Consider the following 26543-nt stretch of genomic DNA (forward strand, 5'->3'; position numbering starts at 1 on the left):
TATGTAAATATATGTACTTTAGACCTTGGAGCTGAGTTTAGTAAACATCCCTTCTGCTGGGAGTTCTTGCTCACCAATTCTCACCAATCAAGCCTTAAAGACGATTTCGTCAACACATTATCCGTGGAAAAATTAAAATGGCCGAATGTAGTTATATTACGCTGCTTATTGCATAGTAATGCGCTTTTTGATCTCTCCGTTTGGCGGGAGAAGTTGACGAACCTCTGTTGTCAACGTCAATATAGGTAGCTGTGTGTTTGTGTTTTTATTTGTATGCATGGGTGGGTGGGTGTGTGTTTGTGTGTGCGTCCGTGTGTGTGAATGGGTTTCTTTGGAATTTACATACGAACTTTCCCTGACATATTATGTAATGACATTATTATACTATTATGTTATGTGTTTATGTATGCATTCAAATTATATTTTACTCAGGAGTTTATTCCCAAAAAAAACTAGTCATTACAAAAGGTAGAATTTCAATGAACCTTTATTTTTTTTATTAGTTTATTCATGCATACAATCTCATCAAAAGGCTTCTTTAAACAAGTTCATAATTACACTTTCCTGTTCACATTGAATTAAATGCAATATTTATGAAGTAATAAAACTAGACACATCCCTTTCAGATAACAAAATAGCGACCTTAAAATCCTTAGGAAAGTGCTGCTGTGTTACAGTTTAGAAATATAATCAAGTTAAAAGATTGTGGATTGTGTCATTGTGGATACAATTTGGTTACAGGTAACATAGATAGTAGCCCAAAATATAAGCTCTTCAACTACAACTAAGTTCAGTCTAAAGTTGTGCACATTCTAATGTCCAGAGCCATAGAACAGCACCATAGCTTAAAACTATCAATAGTTATAGTTTGCAGTTTTTGCCTTGCCATGGTGCCATTTCAAACAAAAGATTGATAGACAAGATGGGTACCTTAATTGGACAAATACCAGATGAGAAGAGTGGGGTACACCCAAGCCTCAACAGCGGTATGAGTCGTCGGGCGCGGTGGAGGAGGGGCACAGCTGCCGTGGGGCCGCCCCCCCACCTCCACCCTCGGCCACAGCCAGGGAGGAGGTGAGGAAGTGCACCTGGTAGGACAGGTTGTCCAGGAAGTCCTTCTGTTGCTTAGCGATGGCCTGGGACAGCACCAGGGGGAGGGACTGCACCCCCAGCAGGACAGAGTCCAGTTTCTCCTCCAGCGCGGCGATCCGATGGTCCAGGTTCTCGCTGCGCCGCTGGAGCTCCGACACCAGGTCGTACATCATGTTCTGGGTCTAGAGGAGGGAGACCAGAGGAGATACCAGGTGAGACATCATGTTCCGGGTCAAGAGGAGGGAGACCAGAGGATATAGCAGGTGACACATCATGTTCTGGGTCTAGAGGAGGGAGACCAGAGGAGATACCAGAGGATATAGCAGGTGACACATCATGTTCTGGGTCTAGAGGAGGGAGACCAGAGGAGATACCAGAGGATATAGCAGGTGACACATCATGTTCTGGGTCTAGAGGAGGGAGACCAGAGGAGATACCAGCTGAGAATGTGTTCTGGGGCTAGAGAAGGGAGACCAGAGGAGATACCAGATGAGACATCGTGTTCTGGGTCTAGAGAAGGGAGACCAGAGGAGATACCAGCTGAGACAATGTGTTCTGGGGCTAGAGAAGGGAGACCAGAGGAGATACCAGGCGAGACATCATGTTAAGGGTCTAGGGAGAGGAGAGACAGGATGGTCTGGCACCAAGAGACAGGGAGACATGAGGGTCTCACCCTAGAGAGAGGAGAGACCAGGAGACATGAGGATCTGACCCTAGAGAGAGACCAGACCAGAGGAAAGGCCAGGGGAGATACCTGGTTGAACGTTATACTCTGAGTCTGGAGAAAGGAGAGCCCATAGGAGAGATCATACTAGGAGAGATTTAGAATACATACAATACATGACTATTTTCATACATCAAAGATGTATCAATTTTTTTTTTTCCAGCAGCAGGTAAAAGCGGGCTTGATTCATGACCAACATTAGTGGCATTATTTTGAGTCACAACTCAAACAGCCGTAATCTTTGCCATCTTGAAATGTTAAATTCTCTGAAGAACAAATACAAACCTTTGCGATGTCAACAACTGTGTTGGCCTGGTCAGTAAGTTTCCTCTGCTCCATTTTGACCCTGCGCAATCTGATTGAATAAATAAATCAATCAATCAAATAATATTTCCCTTTACTTGTACAACCGATGGACATTAAAGAACTTGGCTAAAACACAAAGCAAGCAGGTTAAGTTAGTTATACATTCTATTAGTTATAAGTTCTATACATTCTAAGTTATGACTGATACGACTTCAATCAGTTATAATACTTATCTGACCGTCCACAGCAATTTTACGGCCAATTAATGACTTAAAAACGCCATGACCGTGCGTCACGAACGGCGAATCACCGCAACTTTAGATTCTGCTGAAGGCCCTGAACATGACTCTTTAGCACCTACTGGTGGATGGCCTGGAGAAACTTCCTCTGGTGGTGACGTACAGTGGCGTGATCAATCTTCTTCACCAGTTTGGTGTACTTGTAGATGAGCCATGTCTCCCTCAGAACGTTGGCTGCGGTGTTTTTCACCTGCGCAGAATTGGATATTTTATGTATTATTATTATTATTATTATTATTATTATTATTATTATTAAATAAAAACACATATACATGTCACAATTCATTTTGTTATTCAGGCCTCATGAATTGTTCTGAAATGATCATTTAATTGATCTATCATACATGCAGCCTGGGGTGTGAACTGACCTTTTTATAAAGCTGAGTGTCCATCATGAAGTTGTGGACATGCTTCTCTGCTCTGGTGAGCTCCGACTTCCTCGCTACCACGGCAACCACCAGCGCTGTGCAGCCCGCGCCCTGACAACGAGATGACAGGAAGCAAACTTCAAAAGAATAACTCCAAAGTCAAGTGGCCGCTAATTGACTTGAAAATCGAATGTAATAAATAATAAATTAATTCCATTGAATACAAGTCACATGATGTTAGCTTGTGAAAGGCTGATATTGTTATTACATCTATCTACAAATATCCCAATAACAAAATCCTGTACGTACAACTGTATTGTGTGTGTTCAACATATATTCCACCATTCAGAGTAGATAAGGTATAAGAGAATGCGCAGCCCTACAAAAAAACAGCGATAATTACCACAAACATCAGTTTGAAGTGAACCAACAGCATGGTCATTACCACAGTGAGACACAACAACAGTTCCAATGAGGGTGGGACTCACCATGATGCCGGTCAGCAGACACACCCCTTTGCCACAGTAGGTGTGAGGGACCATGTCCCCATATCCGATGGACAGGAAGGTGATGGAGATGAGCCACATTGCTCCCAGGAAGGTGCTGGTCACCTGCTGGGCGTCGTGGTACCTGGAAGAGAGCAGCTAGAGATGAGGCGGTGGTGATCAGGAACAAGAGAGGACATGTTTCTTATCAGCCAGGTGTACGCACACAACACAGTTGTGTGCGTTGCATTTCAGTGATTCGGTTTGAGTGATTCAATCTCCTGTTGATCGTTTTATCAAAATTAGTTACCTCAGTAAAAAATGGATGGATCATTGGATGAATGAGTGAGTGAGACAATTTATAACAAAAAATGAAAGAGTAACTGAGAAAAGAAGCAAGGGAGCGAGTGGATAAAAAAATATAAAGTGTAAATAGGAAGTGTATAATTGTATTAACTTTTAAGTTTATTTTAAGTGTGTGTGAGTTCCTACTTCTTAAGTTCTTTTTTAGGTTTTGAGAGTGGGTAGGTACCTCACACACACGGGCAAACAAACACATTACACATTGTAAACACACATTGTATGTCTTGGTTAGTAGGACAGTATATTTCCCAGATTGGTTCCAGGTTGACAGCCCGTACCTCTCACACACGCGCACGGTCCAGGCAGCGATCACCCAGCAGGACACACTGAAGACCAGCAGCACCGTCCCGGGACACATGGTCATCAGAGTCTTCATCACGAAGCGCGTGTCGAAGCTGATCTTGTTCAGGGCACCGATACTGTGCGACGAGGCGTCCGTGAAGAGCCTGCCTGTGCACACGAGACCCACGCATCAGATCAGAGGTTCCCCTCAGGGTTCCTGGTCCCCCCCCTTGCCCCAATGTAACCACGACGCTGTCTCTGGTTTAGTGTGAGGCTGTGATCGAGGCTTGACGTTGCTACCATCAGCACCTCATCACCATTGACAATGCACATTTTCTATTTCTTTAGAAATTGCACTTCAAATGTTTGCTTCTGATACCGTTATGCATGTCAATTTTGCCACCTATTTTACCCCTAACCAGGGGCGTAAGAATGAGTTTAACATTGGGGGGGACACATATCGGAAACCTGACAGATCCGGTATAATTTTTAGGTGGGACAAATGCGCCTGTCTCCGATAATGGAGGGGACACATCCCCTCCGTCCCCCCCGGTTCCTACGCCCTTGCCCCTAACTCTCCCTGGGATTTAGGGCTATACAAATTTTACTCTGTAAAATATGTACTATAAGAATTCTACAGAAAATATAAAAGTTTGCATTTCACTTTGTGTCACTTTATCCCTCGTTTGAGATATTATAAGATAATTCTTCCAGAAAGAAGAATCGGGTTAATCTAGTAATTTAAACTTGTCTCATTGTGATACCAGCAGTTTGCACTCTAATGAAAAAAAAAGTTATTATTATTATATTATTATCTTTTATCTGTTTATTATCTTTTATCATGTTATTCATGAATTGTTCCACAGTGGCGGATGACTGCAATCCGAGCTCTTCCCTCCCTTTAACATCTCGTTCCCTAACAAGGATCCACACAGAACAGGAGGAACTTGCTGTGCAGCAGCGTCACGCGGCCAATCAGGTAGAGGCGCAGGAACATGGGCACCGAGAGCAGGATGTCCAGGTCGGCGTCCGCCTCCGAGGGCGCGTGTCTGAAGACCAGGCGGGCCGCCCGGGTGAAGACGTAGTGGCCCGGGACGGGGTGCACGGCGCACACCACCAGCTCCAGGGCCACGAAGAGGATCCGCTCGCAGGTCATGGCGATGCGCCAGTCGTCCGCCCCGTTGTCCACCATGAAGAGCTGGACCCCCGCCGAGAGGAGGGGGAGGAGGGACGGGGCGAGACGGCCGACCAGTGAACGGTTAGTGGAGCACGTTGTTCATTTCTTATAGTTAGATATTTTTGTTATATTTTAGATGATATTTTTTTTAGCAATCAATGTTATATTTTCAAAAATACAAATGAATTGGAAAAGATATGAAATGTTTTGTTAAATAGTAATATACTGAAAAATACATTATACCTAATACATACATACTTGCAAAAACAGCTACAGAGAAGTATATAGACAAAAGAGATTAAAAAAAGGATGATATATGATATAAATATGATATGTTATAGTTAATAAGTCATTAATTAATTCCTTCATTCATACTTTAGTATTGCTATTAAATCATTCAGCCGACGAGTTTATCCAGAGGTGTTTCTCGTTAATAATTGGAGATACATTTTATGAATGAGCAGGTAAGGGTTCAGGCATTCTGCTCAGGGATGCCTACAGGTAGATGGTGGATATTGGGAATTTTAACCCAGAATCCGCTGGGAGGAGTGAAACATCTTAAACACTAGAGTATCCTGCCTCATTTGGGATCAACAGTAAGAGAAGTGAATAATTGTTTTAGTTATACTACACGTGAACCCTCCAAAAATAAACAAGATTGCCGGGATTTATTTGTTTTAATTAGCTGTTTATTTGTTTTTTATTAGCGTGACGAGACGATCGTCACGCAATATCCCGAGTTTGAGATCTCAATAATGGTATATTGCCCAATATCCCGAGAGAGCGAACCAATCAAATTGCGCCATCTTAGTAGGTTCACGTGTAGCACATACGAATAGCTGACATCTACCCATACCTCGACCTCCCTGGCGTGGTACATCACGATGAGCCCCAGCAGCACCACAGTGGAGACACTGATCATGCCTTTAAGGACAAACGAGTACACAGACTCCTGCCGAGCAGGGAGGGAACAGTGTTAAAGGGGTACGAACTCAGACAAGTTGTTTGATTACAAATATCTCACTGGGTCCAGAGGGGGAGTTCGCTGTTCCAATAAAATAATGAGTAAACATTTTACTGTGTTCTTTTGATTGTGCTAAGCATATTAAAGAGAGGGTACACCACACTGTATGTTTTTGATCGGTAAGCAATGACTAATATGATATAATGTATACTATAAATATTAAAATAAATTACTTTTAAAATGAATCTCATGTTATCGCTAATATTGCTATTATGATAATAACAAAATACTACTGTATGTGCCACAGTGTATACATATTCTGTACGTTTTTACTATCTAAATGAGTTGTAATTAGTTTTATAATTTATTCCTCACCTTGGTGTAAAACCCCCTGGACAGCTCCGTCTCGATCACCATGACGACGATGCCAAACATCCCGCTGACCAGGGCGAAGTCGCTGAGCCGCTTCCTCTTGCCGAACAGCGCCCGGCGCTGGCCCAGCCGGTGGCTGATGTCCCGGTTCTTCTTCGGTGGTGACGGCGCCAGCGTCCCGCCGGCCTCTTCCAGCCGGTCGCTCTCCGCCTTGCTGGGCTCCTCCCGGCTGGCCTTAGAGAAGGCGTCCTCCGGGACGGCCCGGTACAGGAGCTGGGAGGGCCGCGGCTCGGCTGGGTCCGTGTCCGGGCCGCGAGAGGGTCGGAACGCGCCCTGGCGGCCCGTGGCCGACGGTCTCGGCGCGTCCCCGTTTGGGGCGAGTCCCGGGTTGTCGATGGCCCCGTTGCACGGCAGAGACCCCGTTCCCCGGAGCAGGGAGACTCTGGACCCGGTGGGAGTGAGCTGGGACTCATCGTTGTTCTGGACCACAGAGGGGAGGGGGGTTAGTGCAGCGAAGGCGACGCACACGCAGACTTTCATCAGGGGGCATCAGAGTTGGGGATAGGGTGTTTGTTCTGCCAGCCGAAAGGTAATGGGTTCGGTCGCCAATGTCAGGTCTAACTGCAGGCATCCGTGAGCATGATCCCCTACTCCCACCTGTGCATTAATGCCCTGTATCATGCACAAATAAATCACTTTAATTGACTTCAAGCCTAGGATGAAACCGTCGAATAAATCACTAGCAGGTGAGCATTCATGACCTTGTGTGCTAAGGGTGGTGGATGCAATTGTGGTACGTAAAATACACACACGAGGGGAGTCTGTACAAAAGAAAATCGTGAAGGGGAATGGTTCCACACTTCAAGCTCCACAAAGCAAGACCAGGTACCTGATTTTCCGCGTGATAGAGCCTTTTGTCAGCTCGGTGTTGGTTTTCAAGAGACCCACGGAGGCTGAATGAAAGGGAATCTGCACTTTGGTCGGGAGCTGAACCTTTCATCCAGGGACTGCTGGTGAAGGGGGCGTCCGAGAAGTTCAGGGGGTTCAACCCGAGCGAAGAACGGGTTTCTGTTCCGGAAAGTTCCCTCGTCCGGCGTTCGGCCTCCGTCGAGCCTGAATCTCCGTCCTGAGGTTTCGACAGAGGCAACAGCAGGTTCTTCTCCCCGAACTCAAGGGAATTCAACGGGATGTTGAACAGGTTGTTTGAGGCTGGTACGCAGCCGTCTTTGCGTTTAAAATGGTTGGACGGTTGTTGGTGTTGTTGTTGTTGTTGTTGTTGTTGTTGTTGTTGATGTTGTTGTTGTTGATGTTGTTGTTGTTGTTGTTGTTGGTGGTATTGGCGCAGGCCTCTCCCGCCGTCGTCTCCGTTGCACTGGGTACCCGTGAAGCCGTCCTGTGAGCAGAACGTTGCGGATATCAAAGGGTCTTCCGGGAGGGCCTGTTGAGGGAACACCTGGCAGGTGGAGATCAGGGAGGACTTGAAGAAGGGCATGTTGTTGTTCTGAGCCGACAGCGAGAGGTGTCTCTTTTGGGGGACGCCGCCGGGGGGAGCGTCTTGTCTCGGCCACAGATGAAACCCCCCCACGTCCTTGTGTTCGCAGTGAGACTCGTCACGTGACGGACATCCGCATCCTCCTCCTCCACCACCACCATGATCGGGACGTGAGAGGCCCATGACGGCAATCTGCTTTGCCGCAACGGTTGGGCCGCTCACGCCCCCACCACCACCACCACCACCACCACCACCACCGCCGCCACAGACATGGCTGCAGAACGGAAACCACGGCAGCCCCTCCGACTGCGGTAAGGTTCTGCTCCGGATCTTCAGGGGTTGCAGCCTGGAGGGAGTGGCCCCGGCCGGGGTCGCGGAGGAGGGGGCGCGGCAGGGGTCAGGCACCGGGGAGGCTCGAGAGAGGCGATGGTGTAGGACGTCGGGGTCTCTGCCAGAAGTGGGGGGCAGGTCAGGGCCGGGATGGCAACGATCATTACCCCCGTCGTCGAGCACCTCTACGGTGGAGTCCAGCCGCTGGGTGGCGTTGGTGGGCTTAACCAGGATCAGCCTCATGGCTCAACGCCGGGGGGTCTGGACTTCAGGTGTCGGACGCCATTCTTCTAGAACACAGATGAACATGGATTACAGCACACACCTTTATTTAACCAGGTAAAAGTCTCATTGAAATTTAAAATCTATTTTCCGAGAGACCTGGCCAAGAGGGCAGCATAAAACCAAGAAATACATTAAGGTTTCGTCCAACAAAAACACACAATTTTCACGACATTAAAATACAGTTTTGGGACTTCCTAGTTAAGGAATTAGACATAGGGGCAATTTCCAATGCTTCCACATTCTAGGTCCTTAAGAAATAGTATTAGTAGTAGTATAATCTAATGTTGAATGGTTGACCACTAGCTTTGAATACCTTCATTTATATCCCGATTCTATTTGATGGTAAACATCCAGGCCACCATGGCGATGTCTGAGCATGTTGGCAAATAATACGCACCCACTTATGCACGGCATTTGGTGGTTTCCGTTCCGCTGTTCTTTTTTCACACTTCCATTTGAACATCTCGAGCATTGTTACAAGTAACCAATGACTACTAAGGAAACATAGTAATGATACAATAATGACGTATAAAGCAGACCTCCAGCTGTGCATAATCAGTGAGGTATCATGTTATCTTAAGGCTCTGGTTCAGCTGTTTTACAGAAGCAGAGGGCTCTGACAGAAGCAGATGCTCTGTCTGTGAGGCTCACGAACACAAAGTACTGGCATTCTTGAGAGTAAAACCCCAACATGGGGTCTCATCGCCAACATTTTCTCCATTACATTTCTATTTTATTTATGGAAATAAATGTTTAATGGAAATGTGTTGTTTTTTTTTGGCTAGTTATTGTATTGTTTTCCTCGTAGTTAAGATTTACCCCACTACAGAATGTTATTTACTCCAATTTAATTAAATACTTTCAAATCTAGGAATAATAAAAAGGAAAGACTTAAAATATGCTCCCATTCGATTTTTTTAGTACTACATTAAGGATCCAAGGTCTTCAAGGTCTAATCCTGAATTGAGCAAAAAATCCTGAAAAAAATGGACCAACATTACCAGGCCTACAACACCATTTCCCTTCTCTCCTCCTCACCCGGAACGAACACACGGCATGCAGAGCCACTCACGGCCAGGGCTTACCTTGATGCTGTGCGGGGAGTCACACAGGGAACGCTCATCTGGGGCCCAGGGCTGGACGTGGTTGTCAGGGCAGGTAGGAGAAGTGTGTTACGATGGTCTGTTGTTCGGCCCCTTACTGGCCCCTCCTAGTGGCGCGCTACACTTGACACAGGGGCACCGCAGAGCTTTTCCTTTGAAAGTAATGATTAGAGATTCACTGTGAGGGAAGAAAGGGGTGAGAGCAGAGGACTTGTGAGAGGCCGTCATGCAAATGGGGACACACACACACACACACAAAGACACACACACAGACACACACACATCACAACAGGTGAAGAACTACCATCACCATGATGCAACGTCAGATGTGTCTGAGCTCAAAGGGCTCAGACATGATGAAAATAAATTGGACCCGATTGGTCAGATTGCTATGGGGAGGGGTGGGAGGAGGAGGAGAAGGAGGAAGGGGGAGGAGGAGACTGGTCCTTTTTCAAAGCAGGGCGGTAAATAAACAGGAGGGCAGGAGAACTTCTCATTCATCACACGGCCTTCACAGAAGCTTCTTATCTGGCCCGCCACATGGAGGCGGCTGGACAGGTGTCTCATTTGACCCAGTGAAGGCTTCAATGGGGTCGACGAATGGGAAGGCCTTCAAGGGGTCGTCGCTCTCTGAGCTCCAGGAAGTGACGCTATATCTGTTACGCGGTATTGGAAGACCATATACATGCAAATTAAACAATGGAATTTTGGTTGGTTGGTTGAACGCGTTCTTTCTCTGTGACCATGAACAGCTTTGACCATTTTGGTTTTGTGAGAGTATAAAAGGTGATTGTGGAGACACTTCAAAGTGGTTAAAAGAGACGTTTGATAGGCTTCTAAGAGACGTGAAGGTGGGGGTTGATGTAAACGATTGAACTGTCGGTGTTAGTGATGTCAGGGGGGGCAGGTCATACTTTAGAGGGGTCCTCGGTGAGACTAGAGACCAGCCTGCTTAATTGAAACATTTCAATCCTTTGGTTTTGTTTCACATTAAGGCAGACAGTTCTGTCATACTTTAACATTCAACTAAAGCAATATTACTTGATTATCATTCGTGACTTAATTTATTTTGTCATTCTTTTTAAGTTAACAAACCCTTGATTTAAACTTCAACAATTTCCCCTTAAATAAATAGTGGTTATAAGGAGTGAATGTGTAGTTTTGTGTCCGGTTCATCCGTCTCTCTCTCCATCCATGCTACCAGTTCCACCACAGCACCGTCATCCACAGAATGCAGCCTCAGCAGGCTAGTCAGGCTGGCCAGGGAATCTCGCTGTGCAGTCAAAAGCCTTTGTGGCCCGCGGTGACACCAAACTAAGTATTACCAGGCTCATTTCCAGACCACTAAACCGTTACATGTGCAACCGTCTCCATCCCGATCTCCAGGGTGGACGGCCGTTTAAAACCATTTTGTTGGTTGTTGCAATTGTCATTGATTTGTTGCAGCCTAATTTGAGTCTAATGGTTTATCCATGCTGTGTCATGTGTCTGAACTAAATTGGAGAGGTGCAAGAGTTTTTGACCATAAAGTGTGCATTTTTCAATAAGATTACTGATCAGAAATGCTAATTCTGAAAGTAGGACTATTTGTCCAAATGCACGTTTTGATGTAACGAGGAACAACTTGAATGCTTCATGCAATTTAAGGTATTGAAATACTTACTGCGCTTTAGTGGTCAGGTTTTCAGTGTTACTTATTTTTATGTTTGTCTAAAATTTATTTATATTAAAATTAGATACATTTGTTGATTAGCAGCGTTATGGTTCATGTAATTTAGAGAGGCTATAAATGAAAATTTTCCTCAAGAGAACCAAGAACATTCTGGAAAAGTGTTGCTGTGAATCAATGCCTGACTTTATTCACATTATTGTCCAGCCCTGCTCAGACCGGTCCGAGAGTCGAGCACTCAAAAGCAAAAACATTTTAAATCGTTAAATGAGATGGTTGATACGGTCATGGAGTAGCACCCTTGAATTAATTACGGTCATCTCTAAACATCGGAAAAAAGGCTTGACGTCTCAACTTTCACTGAACCCAACATAATCAAACTCATAAGATGCAGAGAATCCTCTTCAGGAGGTGGGGTGCGTAGACTTAAATGTCATTAAGGGCAATGATGAGTAGAAAAAACTAAGCCGATGTTAGCTAGCTCGCAAAAGCTGCGTAGAATTAAGAGCCTTCTTTAAAGTCCTTGGGGCATTGGAGTGAGTCCGTCTAAGTGCGCGGTAACGGCTTTCGTCGGCAACTCTCGCCATCGGCCTGAAGTAACATTCGTTCCAAAATAGTGAGGGTTTTGTTTGCTTCGTTGGGCTTGTGAGCGAGGTTAGAGCGGGTGTAGAGCGAGTGCCGGGAGGCCTTCACTTGGAGATGGCCGCCAGGCGCTGGTTCAGCGGGTTCTCCGGCGACTTGGTCCACTCTTTCTTCAGCATCTGCTTCAGCTGGGACAATCTCATGTTGGGGTTCTCCGTCTTGAGGCGGGGCATGTGGGCCTCCTCGAACGCGGCGAAGGCCGCCTTCATCCTCCGCTCCGGGTGGCGGTCCACCTCCTCTGGTCCCGTACTGCCGGGACAGGTAGAGGAGGACAGGTGGAGGAGGACAGGTAGAGGAGGAGGACAGGTAGGAGGAGGACAGGTAGAGGAGGACAGGTAGAGGAGGAGGACAGGTAGAGGAGGACAGGTAGAGGAGGAGGACAGGTAGGAGGAGGACAGGTAGAGGAGGACAGGTAGAGGAGGAGGACAGGTAGAGGAGGACAGGTAGAGGAGGACAGGTAGAGGAGGAGGAAAGGTAGAGGAGGACAGGTAGAGGAGGAAGACAGGTAGGAGGGGGACAGGTAGAGGAGGGGGACAGGTAGAGGAGGAGGACAGGTAGAGGAGGAGGACAGGTAGAGGAGGAGGACAGGTAGGAGGGGGACAGGTAGAGGAGGACGACAGGTAGAGGAGGAGGACAGGTAGGAGGAGGACAGGTAGGAGGAGGACAGGTAGAGGAGGACAGGTAGGAGGAGGACAGGTAGGAGGAGGACAGGTAGAGGAGGACAGGTAAATAAGGAGGACAGGTGAATGAGGAGGACATGCGCCATAATAGACTATTTGTTTAGTCTATTATTCCCCAAGAGGCCTCATAGCCCGGTATAGTATACAGTAGACCACAATACATGCATGGCTACATTATGTAGATAAATATACTTTGCTAACTCTCTCTTGTACCTGAATGAACATTTATCCAGTGTTCAGGTCAAAGCTGACTGATTAACAATTCCCCCTCCCCCCCACACACACACACACACACACACACACACACACACACACATAGGAGAAAGTTCAAATTTTCTTTTTAATCCTGAACTAAATGAGGCTAGGATAGTCCCAGTGGATTATTCCTGAGTGTCTGGGGGCCTCCGTTAATGAACAGAGCCTGACCCCCACCATGACAACCAACCAATGAGCCGTGAGCACACACCTGAGCACGGAAATAGCGTCTTCTATCGTCCGGGCAGCGACACTGCCCTCCTCAGGCTCGATCCGGTTCACGTTCTCCTCCAGTGGGGTCTCAAGGTGGCTCTTTTCTGAAAGGTGAACGGGTTATATGGTTATTATTCATAATTAAGCAGCTGAGAAGATGCTTTGATCCAAGGAAATGTGTGAAGTGAATTAATGAAGGGGGCATAGGTAGATGCTAGGCATCTTCCTCAAGGAAGCCTACAGGTAGACTGAGTTCTTTGGGGATCGAACCCAGCTATTTTTGGGCTGGGAGTGAAACACGTCAACCCTCTGAATCCATGCGATAGTCGTTCATATAAAGCTACAGAGAAAAGGGTGTCGCATTTTAGACCAATTAGATCTAGAAGTTAGGTCAGTGTCACTCTCTTCAGCCAGGACGGGGTCTACCTTTGGGTCGAAGCTGGCCCGGCTGTTGCTCCTCGGCCCGTAGGGTCTCCTCTATCTGGGCGCGGGTCACCTTGCCCCCGGCTGCAGCCACTGCCGCCGCGGCCGCAGCCTCCTTGGTGGCCCGGCCCTTCAGCGTGGAAGCCTCCTCGTCCAGGAGGCGCTGGTTCTCCTTCTTCCTCTCCAGGGCCTCCAACCTTCGCTTCTCCTTGTCATCCTAGGGGGAACAGATGATGATGACGTGTCAGGACATTGAGATAGTTATTGCCTATGACCAGGGTCCAAAATGTACTTTTAGACTTTTGTTTAGCTCCTGCCAGAGGGGAACCACTATATTTTTTGTAAATATTTGCCCTGCCGAATGGTCACATTTATCCGCCTTTGGCAGAGGCAGGTGTTCATTTCAGACCCTGACTGTGTCTGGCTCCACGTTTAAAACCAGATGTAAAACATCTGGGCAAAATGCCTAGCTTCTCTGGAGATTCTTCTCTAACTTTCTCTCTTAATTCTGAACGACTTGGACCATGCTACTGTCTTCATACATGTTGCTACGATGATACAAATGTGTTTACTAACTGTAGCAAAACAGGTTGCCACATATTCTAGAATCAAAACGTAAATACTGTTTTCAGGGCTTGTCGGGGGGGCTTACCTTCCGCGCTTCTTTTTTCAGGACATGTTTGTCATTTTCCGTCCACAAAGCATCCTCTTGTTCCTTTTTTTTGCGGGCGTCTGCCACGGCTTGAGCCTCAGCCTTGCGAGCTTTGGCCGTGACAGCCTTCGAGTTCTCACCCTGGAACTTCTTAGGCATCCCAAGTTCATCTGATGCCAACTATTCGGGAGACAACGTTGCAGGTTTTTTCGATTGCAATTTGACTATTGCAGTTAGTTTAAGCCATCTTCAAGAGTTACAGATTACAGAATACTGTTGTCGTTTTGGGGTCACCAATACGGATCAAGTTGAACATTCAACATCACATGAATTAGTTCTGAATATGTGGTACCGTTAAGCTATACGACAGGTGGTGTTATCCAGGCAATGCTAGTATTGCAAAGTGGCAGTTCGTTATGTATTCCAACGGTAAAGAAAAATCCTAACTGTGTAATAAAACACATTAAATATGACCAAACGTAACACAATATGATACCAACAATATTATTCCCATATTCTGTCTCATAATACGAACGCCTGTTGTTTTCTAGTTGGCATCCGCAAGCGTTATTCTGATGTAAAATGCATGCAAAACATTTATATTTCATTTAAAATTCCCAAATGAATAAAGGCACTGCTCTAGAAATGTGTATTTCTCTAAATAATAATAGAATAGAACCAGTGCTCGTACCTAAATGACAGTGTTGTTTGAAGAGGCGTCCGCCACCTCCTCGTCCAGAGCGCAGCGCACTGTGATGACGTCGTGTCCTCCGCTCCAATAGAGTCGCTCTATGTATGGGCTCCATTCTTGTATTATACATACATTTACATGCTTATAAATGTACATTGCTCTTTTCATATTCACCCTTTAAGGAGAAAGGGATACATATTTGAGTCCATTCGGAACTAGGCTGTGTCTGAAACCAATCTGTTGTTTAAAATGTATATTCTTGATATGTATATGTATGTATATTTTAATGTTATGTGTGATGATGTGGAAAATATAAAGTGAAAATAAGTTATACATATATCCATACGGAATTAATATCTCCTCAGCAGATTTGCTGTATTTAAATTGGTTCGAGGGTTTGTCGATTTTCGGCACATGTATCACCAAGAGGCTGTCTTCATATATGTCTCTGATTGTATCAGAATCATTTTTTATCAGTCCGATTATCAACTTTTTACCATTCGGTTCCTCATTGGATAACGTTTGCTGCTTTCTAGTAATGTGAATAAATCAAACTGCGTGTGAGGTGGGGTGATGCCAGTCATGGGTCGGTTGTCTGGCCGACACTAGGCTACTTATCCGCTAGGGGACGATGTTCCGCAGTCGGTGCTCATGACGCAGGACATTATGGAGCAAGCAAGTCAGCCTCCCCACCACAACACGGCGGAAAATGAACATCATCGCAGCGACCTGGACCATAAACGACTAAAAGAGCTGAGGAATGCCGCCCTGCAAACGTCTTTAGCATCACGAATGGAGGCTGAATGTACCGTGGACTCCGAGGCGCGGCCGACTCGGGAGACCGCGGAGGAAGAGCCGGCGAACGGCGTGTCCTTCAACCACCACCGCCCGTCCGAGGAGCTACCAGCGGCCCCTGGGCCCCTTACCGAGACGGGGGAGGAAGGAGCAGAAGAAGAAGAAGAAGAAGAAGATGAAACTGATTCAAACCTGACCAAGGAGGAGGTGCAAAGGACACAGACGGACCACCTGAATAAACGTCTGCTTTCCTCGTTCCTGGAGAAGCTGAACGAGAGAGACTTGGCCCTGCCCGGGGTGCAGCACCTGGACTGTGCGGTGGCGGAGGAGGACTCGAACCGGGCCGCAGAGGACTGGTGATGCGCAGCCGGAGAGAAAGGAGAGCTTTGCGGGACTAGTGTGCACCATCATGGGTGTTTAGGTGTGTTCATAGAGCACCGTTCCACGTCGAAGAGATGCCTGTTTAGTCTTCAAATGATGCACTGTTATAGGATGTGTTGAAATATTCCTTTTTACCAAGAAGAGTAATAAACTGAGAACTAAATAAATAGTCCTCCTCGGTTGTGTTGCATTTTAACATTGATCAGGGTCAGGCTAAACCCAAGATAACAATATTGCTCCGCCTGTCTGACTTCCTAGAGATGCTTACTAATTTAAAGTCGCAGTGTGTACGATTGAGCCCCTCCCAGTCAATAGGCGGGAGACTTTCACAATCCAAAAAGATTATGTCCACGGGTTTTGGGAGTGTCGATAGTCATGGGACATGCCCCTGCGGCGGGACGTTCTGGTAAAAAAAGAGGTATGGGCAGGCCAGCATTTTTTTAATCTGTAAAATAATATTAGGATGTTATAGGATGTGAGGGTTGTGTCTGGAATAATTTATCAAACACCCTTACATAAACTGCTTTGGACAACTGCAGGTAAATTAATGAATTGAAAGAATAAGGAACTAAATTCTAAATCCACACTTTATTCCAGGTTCTCAGAGAACAATTCTTCATTCATTGTCAGGTTCTACCACCATCTTATCAGCAGCAAGAGACACAGGTATGAACAGGTGTAGATATGGGAACATTCCAGAGAAATTACCCTTGAGAAAGTAGGCCTAGTTCAAGCGTCATACATTTATCTGTAAATAGTTGACTTTCAAAGCTCTCCTTGTGTTATACAATAACTTTATATAGAAATATACAAATCTACAAAATATTTTCATTTAACTGCTCAAAGATTAGCAAAAAACAATTAAATACAAAACAGTACATAACAGTTACTGCATCTTAATAATCAACAGTACCTTAATAACATACCATCGTTGCAGCAAAAAAAACATTTGCTGAACCAATAACAAAAGGATAATGTCCATTTTACCATTTAAGGTGCCACCACATCAGAAAACAGCCTTGTTGTTATCACGTGCGTAACTGCCGTGTTATGAACGGAAACGGCTCTTGTAACCAAAGAGCTTCCCTCCCTTCTTATTCTGGTCCTCCTGTAACTCTATAATTCCCACGTCATTGTTTTCCCCGCGGCTGGAACCCTTCCTATGCCCCGCATTCAGAGGGATCATCTGAGGGTGGGGACTGTCCGATTCCCCCTGAGTAGAGAACAGACCCTGGGTGTCAGCAGAGGGCAGGTCCACTGGAAATCATGGGTATTTTCAACACGCCGCAGGGAAATATGTTAACGTACCAGTTTGAATTTATGCAGGTCCCACCATAACAGCCCCGGTCCTATTGTGTTCCTCTTTGTGGCTCCTGCATCGGAAAGAATGGAGACCACGGTTCTTATTTTAATCTGTATGCATAAGAACGTTATCCTGTTGCCTGGTTTTTAGTTTGTCTGGAGACTGACGAGGTATAAAACTAGAACATTTGATTTTGAGAATTAGTGCAAAACTAGAGACATTCAGCAAAGAAAATCGGATGTAAAAAAAACAATACATGCGCGTATTTAAAAAAGGGATCAAAGTATGGTTTTAACAGATTAATCAAATTGAGTTAATATAATTTCAGCAATTTGCTCACCTGTTACACAACTAACTAACAGCCCGACCAGGATGACCGTGCTGGTTGCCATTGCGCCAAAGTAGAGGTAGGACATGTAGTAGAAGTTATGGAGCCCCCTAGTGGTGGAGCAGGTGAATGACATGATGGTTACTTTTTACCTGGTCACTGGCATTTTCATTAGTCGGGCATGATTACCAACTACTTCTGTACTTGATCTCTCCTCGTAATCACCTCAGAATAAAAGGTTTAAATCCCTCTCTTGTTTCGAAATCAAAAAGCCTGAAATGTATTTTGAAAATATCATTTATCTACTTTGAAGTCATTATCTCTTTTTAATCAGTGCAACAGTAAGCCGGTTTCTTCATTGCGTTGTAAACATAAAAGCCGGAATCCTTAATTCAATCTAGACAGCTATAAATCCCGATCCTTATTTGATGTTATCTGTCATGTAAACACCATAACCCATAGCCCCCTGTCCTAAACTGAGCCTCATGAGACATTTCAGTGTGAGCTGACATGGGCCTTACTCATGCTCCTCTGGATGAAGATGGACAATGGAGGAGGGTTTCTCTGTGACCAGGGTGCTGGAGAGAGAGTCATTGTTGGGTGAACAGTTTCCTCCGAGGAGGGGCAGGACGCCCATGATCTCAGCGCTGGGTGGGTAGAGGGTTGAGCCGATGGCCAGCCACAGGGACACGCTGAACCCGGCTGCCACACCGCACAGGACCCCCTGGGGTACAGGCGGGACGGAGGGACTAGAACAACGATCCTCATACTAACATTAATACTAATACCCACGCACACCAACCGCAAAACCAATACCATCCCTTACCCACACCAGATCAAGCGCCCTGGAATGAAGCAGCACAAAGTGATTGAACCAGTGTGGCAGGAAATAAAGACCATAACCCTAGCCCTGTAATTAACCCTAACCCTAATCTTAACACTTTCCCTATTAAATACATTAACCGTCAACCTGATACCAAACCTCATCTCCTGATCTTAATACTAACCCCATTTTAAAACGTACCCTTATTCTAATACAAATCCTACCACCGATGCTACCCCTTATACTAATCCTAATACTTGAGCTAACCCTCAATCAAACCCTTATCATAATACAAGCCCTAGTCCAAATACCATCCCTTGCACAATATCGTCACTGTGTTCCAAATAAGGTTTATTACATTTTATTGATGATGATAAAGGTTTCAACTATTTATTCATTACCACACACACACATGCGCGCACAGACGTGTGTGCATGTGTGTGTGTATGGTAATGAATGAATAGTTAACCGTTATTTGGAACACAGTGACGATATTGATTAGTGTGTTATAATGAACTTCATGAGGACCTTGTGTGATACTCACTACTTGGTTGGCCCAGGGGAAGAACATGCCCAGGGTGAAGGCGCCGAGCAGCGGGCCGCTGACCACGCCCATGACCGTGAAGGACCCCTGGGGAGCAGGGGACAGCACAACACACCACATTACAGCGCCATCCATCCTAGACGTCACACTGGACAAAGACGTCTGGCGGCCATGACGGTTTTGCGCTCGTTGAATTCCTCCTTTTGGTCCAAGGAGGGCTTCACCCGGACCCTTCGGAATGAATGAAACATTAAGGCCCAATCCCAATCACCCCTTAACCCTACCCCTCGATTTTAGACGTTCACGCTAAGGGGAAGGGCTGTTGTAAAAGTCGTTTCATTGAGGGGTAGGGCTAAGAGGAAGGGCTAACTAGCCATTGAAAGGCACCAAGTGGCCTTGACGTAGCTACACTTGGTGCAAATACAGGTAAGAGGGTCTTTTTCGAAGGCTACATTTTGAGTGCCTCCACTGCTTTCGGTCATGTTATCCATTGAATGCAAAACAGACTCGCGGTGCATGCTGCGCCTGCGTCCGGGACACTGTTGCTAAATTTGGTTAACGTTGACGAGGGATGAAGGGTGGAACAGCGGTTAAATTATTAACACAGTGTTGATGCCAATTCATTTTGACACATTATTAAATCACCTTTGGGAATTTGACTGCGGTTTACCGTAAAACGGGTAACTGTTTCATCCCTAAAGGGAAGTATCGCATTGATGTAATGTCTATTTCCCGTCTGGGGGTAATAAACTACCGTCTTATCTGATTACAATCAGGCTAGTTATGAAAGCTATGGATTAAAGTCATAGCGTTGATAAACTGTCTCATACAACTCCTCGTTACAAAGATAAGACACTGGACACTCCTTTCTGAATGGTGATTTTCAAATTAATGGATCCATACCTGAAGAACACCCCAGTCCAGCAGGGAGGAGAGAGCAGCCACGATGATACACAAAGAGCCAAAGAAAAACGCTGAGAACACAACACACACAGACACACGTCTTAATTATCTCCTCAAGTTTGCCATGAACGTTGGGGAGTATTACTAAATAGCCACAGGAACATAAAAAAAAAATACACATTTTTTAATTATTTCCGTTTGTTCTCAGAAGGTTTAGAACTGGAAGCCAACCACTTGGCTTAATCGTAGTGAATAGTAAACAGGTTAATACGGTAATGCTCAGGGGCCTTTGGTATTACGGTAATGCCCAGGGGCCAGGTGGGACCTACACAGGGCTTTGGAGATGAGGAGCAACTTCTTCTCGGGGAGGTTGCGGAGGTGGGGCTTCAACAGGTCCTCCATGGTTACGGCTGCCATGGCGTTGATGCTGGTGGAGGCTGTGCTGTTGAGCCGGGAAGGCGTTTCACACCATTAGACGCAGAGGACTTTATGATCCCGGGGAGGAAGGGCTTAACGACTGAACGCATATTGACAACATGGTGGACATTGACTAGGTGAACTTGGCATGATTGACTTTTTTTCCCTTTCAAAATGTTTCCATTGTTAATGATAAGAATTATACTGATTTACACTACACTTAATTGTACATCCACCCTGTCCATGTTTTACATCGCTCCATCTTTGTCCGCCTTATGTTCATGAATCGATACATACACGTTTAGGCTTATTAAACTTTTTTATGTATAATTGTATGCATTCATTTGTGATGCTGATGTTAAATTGACTCCCTCTTGGTCTTTGTTCTTGTTATCGGCCCTTTTAGTTATTAGCCCTTTTTAGATTCCGACTGTGTGACCTTGTCCTTTGTTTGTCAGTCATTTCCTAGTTTCATTTTTCCCGTCTGAAAGCGCCACATTTTATCTTACTACTCTGTATGCTTGTATCTTCAGTCGTGATACCTGTACCTTAAAGTGCCGCTGTATGCACAGGCCAGGAACAAGCCTGGGAACCCCGGATAGCTCTCGAATATCTCCAGCACGAAATACGGCATGTACTATTCAAGAAAACAAACACACACACAATTGACCAATTATGCAATATTACAAAAACTGTTTCTAGTCATTCTTATATCCGAGATAGAGCTCAAACTAACTAATACTTTATTTTACAGGATGTTGTCTTAGTTTTTCAACTCCTTGAAGCCTGCAGTGAAGTACCGGCAAAGGGGATATGTTCATAATCATCCTGCTCCGTTGGATTATTAGAAAAGCTGGATTCATTCCAAAACATTCTGCAGTACTAAATAGTTAAATTGTCCTTTCATGGCGAAATTCATCAGCCGCGACTGCTGATGAGATCACAATCAAATGCTGATGATAGCGCTCTCATCCCTTTCCTAACTCATGCCAAACGACGCCTCCACCTCACACCCAGTTTCCTCACCTGGTCAGCAGAGGTGATCTTTCCGGACAGCAGCGGGTCACAGCTGCTATAGTACGCAAACATCACAATGCCACACGTAGCTGCACTTCCCACCACCAGGCACAGGCCAATCTGGTTCACGAACAAAGACCTAGGCAAGAGCAAACACCCGTATTTACCATCACTGTTTACCGGCGATACCGGAATACCGGTAGTCTCACTATACAGCGACTCACGTGACTTACAGCTCCTTGTATTGACTTGTAGGGGAGTCATTTACAAGTAGGTGAAGGTTGCCTATAGGTAAGGGGGCGGACCTTGGGGATTGATCCCAGTTCCTTTCGCCTGGAGGCCAGACACCCTTGCAACTAACATCCCCACCTCCCTATCCCCCATCAACATTTTAATCTCTAAAAATAGTATACAATACTATCTGGAATGAGCTAAACATCCCTCTGCCAAATAAGTACATTTAGTCAAAAAAGTAAATTTCATGTGTACGGCCATTCAGCCCAGCTACGGTCTGGGAGGGCTTCCCAGGCCCCGCATTAGCACATGGGGACCCACCACTGGGCCTGGCGCTCGGTCCTGCAGGAGATGAAGCGCTGCACCTGGGCCTGGTTGACCCCGTACATGGAGAGCCACACCAGGGCCCCCCCGACACTCAGGCTCCAGAAGCTGTAGCGCTTCCGCAGGTCCGGGTCAAAACTGAAGGAGGACAACATAAAAGGGGGTGAATGTCGGCACACGGGATCCCATTGTAGACTGATGGATGCAAGTTCAAAGATAAGTTGGTAAGCCGTTTTGGTTGCCGTAATTATCGACGTCATCATCAACATCATTTTCTTCCTCATCAAAATCATCATCACAATAATAAGAAGAAATTGGAGCGTGTAGCAATGTCCGTTGCTACACACCACCTGGGTGGCTGCCACACTCTTTGGCCTTTTCTTGGGCTCCTCCAAACAACGCTTTTCACGCCTTGCAGGTAATTGTTACGCCCCTCTACACCCCACTGGCCTTGCAGTGGCAGTGCAGTGGTCTTTGGGTGGTGCAGGGGCACAATCAAGTTAAACGTGCACACTTCAGCCTCAGAAGGGGGTCTGCTTTCTGTGTTTGTCCCTGTTCTGTTGGCATGGCTCAGCCCATGCTCAGGTGTGCTGCAGCAGTGGAGCTGATAAGGAGCACCTGGACCGCTCGTCAAGACCGGAGTTAGAAGCGACAGATTCCCCTTCCCGTGGGGGATGCTTTTGGTCATGGGACTGCTGGCTGGTCGTGCCGCCTCTCTGGGATTTGTCTTGTCTTTACGTTTTGGACTTTGTTGTATAACTTAATGTCGTGTCCTTTTCATATGTTTATGTAATTAAATCCCACTGGTTGGGTTTTTGTAAAAGGTGTCCTTTGATATTTTGGGGTCAAGGGTGGTTTGTTAGCCCCAGTAGGGCCAACTAGAGGTGGGGCGTAACAGTAATGAACATGGCAAGGATGCTCCACTACCATGCAGGGACTGTGTAAATGAGTGTGTGTGCAGATGGCTAGTTTAACCTGTGCATACTGGATGGTCAGTGTGCAGCTGCATCCATCCCCAGAGTTCAATCAGACTTGGCCAGGTGAGGCTGCCTAAACCAGCCGTGATCCACACACATTCCCACAGAGCGGATATGTAAATATTATTCAGCCGACACTTCCAGTAACTCAAACATCAATCACTGTGACTCCCTGGAAGCGGTTGACTGCCGGGCAACTCAATGGTAAAAAGCTTGAGACAATGAGGTCATTACTCGTTGAAGTTGAGGCGGGACCCGTTGTAGGCGATCTCCAGGACGCGGGCGGGCCCCCCCACCAGCACCGTGCCGTGGATGAAAATGGCCAGGAACCCCGACAGCATCACCAGGATCTGGAACACGTCCGTCCAGATCACCGCCTTCATGCCCCCCTGGGACACACACACACAAACACACATACACACAGTAAGTTAACCATGGTCAGTCAGACGGATGGTGTGATAGAAAATGACATACCATAAAGTGTTCAGTTTGTGTGTGTGTGTGTGAGTGATACAGAATACATATAGACACTAGATACTCAAATACACCCATTGGTCAGCCTTGTTTGCCAAACCATACCAATCTATGTATAGGACACATCTGAAGAGGATGTTATCTGTTACTTTCTGCAAGGTGTGAATACACTTATCTTTTGATTTATACCTTTTGCTTATCTTTTCATGGGAATTTCTACCACAAATGACTGACAGACAGATAGTCAGGAGGACAAACAGACAAGTCAACAAGCAAAGCAACAAGTCAAAGTGTAAATGAAGGGTGATACCACAAAAGCAGTTAACCTTACCACAGTGGTGTACACAGTACATATGATCCCCGTGGAAAATAGAGACACCCACATATTGAGACCGGTAGCTGAAAAAAAATACAAATATATTCACGTTAATATTCCAAGGATAATGACAATGTTTGTTGACGACCAACTTGAGTCCCTTGACATTTAGTGAATCCAGCAAATCCTAAAAGTGCCCTGCCAGGAACGTTTGCCACACTCAATGGTCCTACATAGAACCAGCCACAGAAGCATAGAGGGGACCACAAAACAACTGCCGGGGTGGCTTGGCCATGTCCTCAGAAGGCCAGCTGGCCAGGAGCATCTTGTACGGCCAGTTTAAAACTTGCCCATCGTTCTGCAGATGGTCAGAAAACGAGGCTGGAAGACCATCTAAAGAGGTCACTTAAGAAAGAAAGGTCGGATGAACCTCTCTTCCCTGGAGCCCACTGCAGGGGACAGCTCCACAGGGGGCTGACTCCGCCACCATGCACAGGATGGAGCATCGCCTGGCTAATAGGCAAAGAAGAAGGATTCCCATTTCGGAGCAGGTCCAACCACTAAAGTCACCCATGTCTAGTAGTGTGTTTAGTGTTAAGAAGTGTGTTGAGCCATGTGTGTAGTGTTTGGTTGTGTTTGTAGCGTCCAGTAGTGTGTCAAGTGCCTAGTAGTGAGTTGAGTGTTTAGCAGTGTGTGTACTCCTAAATTGTGTGTCAAGTAGTGCGTTCAGTGTCTTGCAGTGTCTTCAGCAGTGTGTCTAGTAGTCGTGTGTGTACTGTTACGTAGTAGTGTTTTTTGCAGAGGGTGTTCTCCGTACCTTGGTGAAGAATCAAAGCTGGAGCGTAGATGACTATGCCTGTGTAAAGCAGCTGGAAATGGAGACACAAGAGTTTTTAAAAGGATTGGAATGCAACACTTTTCCCAGAATAGATTGTAGGCCTTTCAAAGTAGTCCAGGCTTACAGGAGCACAAAGGCCCCATTTTACGGGAATTACAGAAATACAAAAGGCAAATGAAAGGGAATTGTTTGAGGCATCACTATTTGCCATACATCTATCCTCATGACTATATATACAAGGACTTTTGTTTTATAGCATAGGGGGTTTCCTCCCTGTGAGTTGTGAGGGTGGGTTTGACTTACAGTCGCAATCAGAAACTGGAGGCTCCCCAGCAGCTGGGTCGCTCGGCCAAACCTCAGCCTGAGATACTGCGAGAGGCAGACGTTATGGATCATTACTGCGCTTTCAACACCAGCCCATCACACGTCCATTCCTTCCTTCCTCATTCCGCCCTTTTGATTACTAGCAGGTGTACGCTCCAGGTGTGTCTCCAGATTAAAGATAACACTTTGCAGAATTTACCATCTAGAATCAATAAAGTGTTATCTTATCTCATCCCATTTTAAGAGCACAGCTGCTTGTGCTAAATGATTTGTATTATTTTGTTTGAATGTGGCTTCATTCTGAAGCTCTTGTAAAAACAGAACACCAAACAAGACACATGTAAACAAGCAGTGTCAGCTAATCTGACACTGCTTCCTTATATGGGTCTTGTTTGGTGTTCTGGACAAATGTACACTTTGTAAATGGATTTGGATGAATGCCCTTAATGTAAATATAAATGCCATCTCGATTGACATGCCTGGTCGTCCGGGTTACCTGGTTGGTGCTGGTGAGGCCCAGCCGGTAGAAGATGGGCAGGAAGAGCAGAGCCGTGAGCAGGGAGTTGATGCTCTGCCCCAGGCACATGTAGAGGAACTTATAGCCGTAGCGCATGGCCTCCGCGGGCACCCCCAGCACCTGCACCGCAGACATGAAGCTGGCGCAGAGGGACAGGCCCACAGGGATGGCCGGCATTTTACGGCCCCCCGTGAAGAAGTCGTCAGCTGTGGCTTCGGTCTTTCCCTTCTTCAGGGCCTGGAAGAGCCCTATCGCCATGGAGATCAGCAGCATGACGGCGAACACCGAGTAGTCGGCGATGCCGAACCCTGGTCTGGACGGGTCCTCCTCTCCCATGGTGAAGTTAGAAGCACACAGGTACAGTCCAGTCCGTCTGGGATCCAAGCGCAGTCCTAACACCACAAAAACAACGTGAGTTATGGGGACGTGGTCCCATTTCAGTTCTAACATACCAGCCAAGTTATGGGGACTTGCTCTGAGCTCAGTTAAATAACACATCATAACAACCTACGAGTAAAGGGGACATATTAGGAGCTCAGTCCTACCGCACTAACAAACAACATGAGTTATTGGGACATGTTCTAAACTCAGTCTTCTCACACCACAACAAACATCACAAGTTATAAGGGCCTTGCTCTAAGCTCAGTACTAACACACTAACAACCATGAGTTATAGAGACATGGTCCAAGCTCAGTCTTTACACACCACAACAAACAACATGAGTTATGGGGAAGAGTACTAGAAGAGTATAGAAAAGCCACTTAAAATGCCAAAGACCAAGCAGCTCAGAGAGCTCTTTAGATCAGCAAATTAAACTTGGGTGGATCGACAAAAAAGTTCTACCTAACATTCTGTTGTTTCATATTGTCACATTGTCCCATATTGCATACGATTTCATGCAATTTGCATTTGCAGGTCTGTCAATTTTTAGTAACGAAATAAATAAAACAAACGTAAATTGTTAATTACGTGATTTCTTTCACCCACACACACGCGCAATACATCTGCTTGATTGCCTCAACTAAATTGAAATAATTTCTAAACGTTAAAAGAATTAACAATAAAATGATGCATCCTTACCACCTGCAATTCAGGGGATGAATTGTGATGTCGAACAAGTTATCCGTACACCTGTGCACGCACCAAACAACCAACAGTGT

At 46.0% G+C, this 26543-nt stretch overlaps 3 protein-coding genes across 3 annotated transcripts; all 3 read right to left on the bottom strand.

Moving 5' to 3' along the window:
- Positions 1-977: 977 nt before the first annotated feature.
- Positions 978-8894, bottom strand: kcnn1b (potassium intermediate/small conductance calcium-activated channel, subfamily N, member 1b; the record flags this gene model as incomplete). Its single annotated transcript, XM_079739311.1, has 11 exons — positions 8853-8894; positions 8147-8544; positions 6436-6603; positions 5953-6048; positions 4867-5117; positions 3916-4083; positions 3278-3419; positions 2790-2900; positions 2484-2611; positions 2102-2171; positions 978-1274 (listed from the first exon to the last, which is right to left on the bottom strand). Exons 2-11 carry the CDS (start codon positions 8495-8497, stop codon positions 978-980), a joined length of 1782 nt encoding a protein of 593 aa, XP_079595437.1. The 5' UTR covers positions 8498-8544; positions 8853-8894.
- A 2581-nt stretch (positions 8895-11475) lies between these two features.
- Positions 11476-15009, bottom strand: ccdc124 (coiled-coil domain containing 124). Its single transcript, XM_079739777.1, has 5 exons — positions 14868-15009; positions 14177-14356; positions 13528-13741; positions 13100-13205; positions 11476-12202 (listed from the first exon to the last, which is right to left on the bottom strand). The coding sequence occupies exons 2-5, from the start codon at positions 14333-14335 to the stop codon at positions 12001-12003; spliced, it is 681 nt and encodes a 226-aa protein (XP_079595903.1). The 5' UTR covers positions 14336-14356; positions 14868-15009; the 3' UTR covers positions 11476-12000.
- A 2082-nt stretch (positions 15010-17091) lies between these two features.
- slc5a5 (solute carrier family 5 member 5) lies at positions 17092-25718 on the bottom strand (the record flags this gene model as incomplete). The annotated part of the gene is made up of 15 exons (XM_079739312.1): positions 17092-17256; positions 17352-17416; positions 17687-17784; positions 18196-18398; positions 19042-19128; positions 19945-20015; positions 20274-20386; positions 20910-20998; positions 21388-21517; positions 21934-22074; positions 23148-23302; positions 23719-23786; positions 24521-24572; positions 24845-24910; positions 25362-25718. The coding sequence occupies 15 exons, from the start codon at positions 25716-25718 to the stop codon at positions 17092-17094; spliced, it is 1860 nt and encodes a 619-aa protein (XP_079595438.1).
- Between the last annotated feature and the right edge of the window lie 825 nt (positions 25719-26543).

The sequence above is a fragment of the Pollachius pollachius genome, assembly GCF_949987615.1.
Source record: "Pollachius pollachius genome assembly, chromosome: 7".
Lineage (NCBI taxonomy): Eukaryota > Metazoa > Chordata > Actinopteri > Gadiformes > Gadidae > Pollachius > Pollachius pollachius.

Coding starts and splice junctions, on each gene's coding strand:
- ccdc124 (XM_079739777.1), bottom strand. CDS start 14,335: ATGCCTAAGAAGTTCCAGGGTGAGAACTCGAAGGCTGTCACGGCCAAA. Junction 13,206..13,527: donor GGGCCAGCTTCGACCCAAAG/GTAGACCCCGTC, acceptor TTCACCTTTCAG/AAAAGAGCCACCTTGAGACC. Junction 12,203..13,099: donor GACGCTATTTCCGTGCTCAG/GTGTGTGCTCAC, acceptor CTGTCCCGGCAG/TACGGGACCAGAGGAGGTGG.